Raw genomic sequence first — 2,659 nt, forward strand, 5'->3', positions numbered from 1 at the left:
GGAGGGGAGGGGACCCCGGTGTGGGGGAGGGTGAGACCCCCGGGGGGGGGGCTTCGCCGAAAGCCCGCGGATTGGCCCCAAAAAACCCCCGCGGAGGGGGCGGGGGGGGCTCCTGTTGCGGCCCCTCGTGCTCGTGCAAAGCCCTCGTGCAAAAATCCCCTCGTGCAAAAAGGGTCGGGCGAGGACGCCCCCGGGCCCGGGGGGGTTCCCGGGGGTCCCGCTCCCCCCTTCCCCCGGGAAGGGCCCGGCTTTGGCCCCCTGCCCCAGCCCCGCGGCGGCCCCAGCGCGGAATGGCCCAAACCCGACGTTTCTGCCCCCAAAATCCCGGACGCGGCTCTCGGAGCCAACGCTTCCCCCCTCCACACCCCCCCCCGGTAATTAAATCCCTCTACGCAAAGGAAAGAAACCAAAATTTGGGCGTTTCGGCGGCGGGCCTGGGCAGCGGCTCCCGGCCGGCCCCAAAGCTGGCGGTTTTCAGCCCAAAACCGCAGCAGGGGGGTTTTCCTGGGGGGGTGGGGACGGTGGTGGCCCCCCCTGGGCAGGGATCCCGCACGGGACCCCAGGGCGAGGCCCGGCAGCGTCCGCTCGGGGCAGGGGGGCTTCGGGACACCTGGGACCCCTCGGGACACCGGAGTGACCCCTCTGGACACCTGAGTGACCCTTTGGGACATCTGAGTGACCCCTCAGGACATCAGAATGACCCCTCTGGACAACTGAGTGACCCCTCTGGACACCTGAGACCCCTCAGGACACCTGAGTGACCCCTCAGGACACCTGGGACCCCTTGGGACACGTGGGACCCCTCTGGACATCAGAGTGACCCCTCCCAGACACCTGGGACCCCTCTGGAGACCTGAGTGACCCCTTGGGACATCAGAGTGACCCTTTGGGACACCGGAGTGACCCCTCAGGACACGTGGGACCCCTCAGGACACCGCAGTGACCCCAGGGCGGCGCCCAGGCCTCCTCAGGTTCCGGAGCTCCGCGCCCCCGTGCCCCCCAAAACCCCAGCACACGCACAAAGAGCCGCCGGCAGTGTGTCCCCCCGGTGTGTCTCCCCCCCGTGTCCCCCCCGGGTGTGGGGCGGGGGTTTTGGTGCCTCCCCCCGCCCCGATTGCATCAGCCACGGCACGGGGGGCACCGGGCCTGGCACGCGCCCGTGTCACACGCGTGTCACACGCGTGTGCTGCCTGTGTCCTCGTCACACCTGTGCCCCGTCACACCTGCGCCCCGTCACACGCGCGTGTCACAGCCGTGTCCCGTCACACGCGCGTGTCACGCTCGAGCCCCGTCGCTCGATTGTCACACCTGTGCCCCGTGACACACGCGTGTCACACCTGTCACGAGTGTCACCGCCGCGCGTGCGCTGTCACACCTGGACAAGGGACACTGGCACGGGGCTGGGTGTCCCCTCGGCGCGGCGGTGACAGCGCCGGGGGTGGTGACAGCGACGGGGACGGGCAGGGGGTGGCTCCGTGCGGCGGGGAGGGGACACAAGGGGACACAAGGGGACCCCAGGGACACGGCGGCGATGCGGAGGGACACGGGGGGACCACGGAGGGGACACGGAGTGACACGGGCGGGACGCAGGGCACCGACAGCCGGAGCCCGAGGCGTCCCCAAGGAGGCCGGAGCCGCTGCCAGGGGACACCAGGGGACACCAGGGGACATCAGGGGACAGCGGGAGGACAAGCACCGCCGCCCGTCCCGCAGGCCGCTCCCGGTGCAAGCCCTGGCCCGAAATCCGCCGGTGGCACCGGCCCAAAGCGGCCGCGGAGCGGGCAGGGCGGCCCGAGGGGAGCGCGGGGCACCGGGAGCACCGGGCACCGGGGGCACCGGGAGCACCGGGGGCACCGGGCACGGCGTGTGCGGGCAGGGGCACACGCGTGTGCGCTGGCGTGTCCCTGGCGCGTGCACACGCGTGTGCGGGGCGGGCGCCGAAGCTGCGAGAAGCGCCGCTGGCCGCCGGCCCAGACGCAACCGGCCGCCAAAACCGCCCCGAAAAGCGGGAGAAAAGGGCAACGGCGGCGGGGGCGGGGGGGCAGCAGCAACGCCCGGCGGGGGCGGCCCGCCAACCGCGCCGGGGGGGACACCGGGGGCGTCCCGGGACAGCGAGGAGGGGGGCACGGACCCCTGCGGGACCCCCGAGCCGCAGCCCCCGAGCTGTGCCCTCTCCGGGAAGCGGCCGCTGTTCCTCCCCCCTCCTCCAAAAAACGGGATGGCGGCCCCCCCCCCGAGCACCCCCGGAACGAGGCGCCCCCGGAGCCGGTGTCCCCGCGGGTTTCGCCCCCGGAGCCTCCCGGCCGCGCTCCGGCGGGTCCCGCCGCTCCCGCCGCGCTCCGGGGCCGCGGTCCCGCCCGTCCCGGCGGTGCCGGGCACGCCAAAGCCCCGTGGCACCGGCGGCCCCGTCCCCGCGCTCCCGCTCCGAGCCCCTCGGCGTCCCGGGGCTCGGATCCGCTCCGCACCGAGGCAGAACCGGGAGCCCCCGCGCACCGCGGAGCCGCACCGGGACGGGAGCCCCGCACCGGCCCCGTCTCGCTCCCCGCAGCCGCCGCTGCCCCGGGAGGCACCGGGGGTCGCACCCCCACCCGTTACACCCCATTTCGGGGGGGCAGCGGCCGAGCGCGGCCAGCGGCAAAGCGCACCGGTACCCCCCCCC

General features: G+C 74.3%; 1 protein-coding gene across 1 annotated transcript in view; it reads left to right on the forward strand.

The window, feature by feature from the left end:
- Positions 1-1,531: 1,531 nt before the first annotated feature.
- The window catches only part of LOC121354499 (proline-rich protein 2-like), a 4,500-nt gene continuing 3,372 nt past the window's right edge, over positions 1,532-2,659 (forward strand). Inside the window, exon 1 of the mRNA XM_041469184.1 lies at positions 1,532-2,647. Coding sequence (XP_041325118.1) covers positions 1,532-2,647 — 1,116 coding nt within the window. The remainder of the gene's footprint in view (positions 2,648-2,659) is intronic.

This window comes from Pyrgilauda ruficollis, unplaced genomic scaffold, assembly GCF_017590135.1.
Source record: "Pyrgilauda ruficollis isolate IOZ18807 unplaced genomic scaffold, ASM1759013v1 scaffold1015, whole genome shotgun sequence".
Classification (NCBI taxonomy): Eukaryota; Metazoa; Chordata; class Aves; order Passeriformes; family Passeridae; genus Pyrgilauda; species Pyrgilauda ruficollis.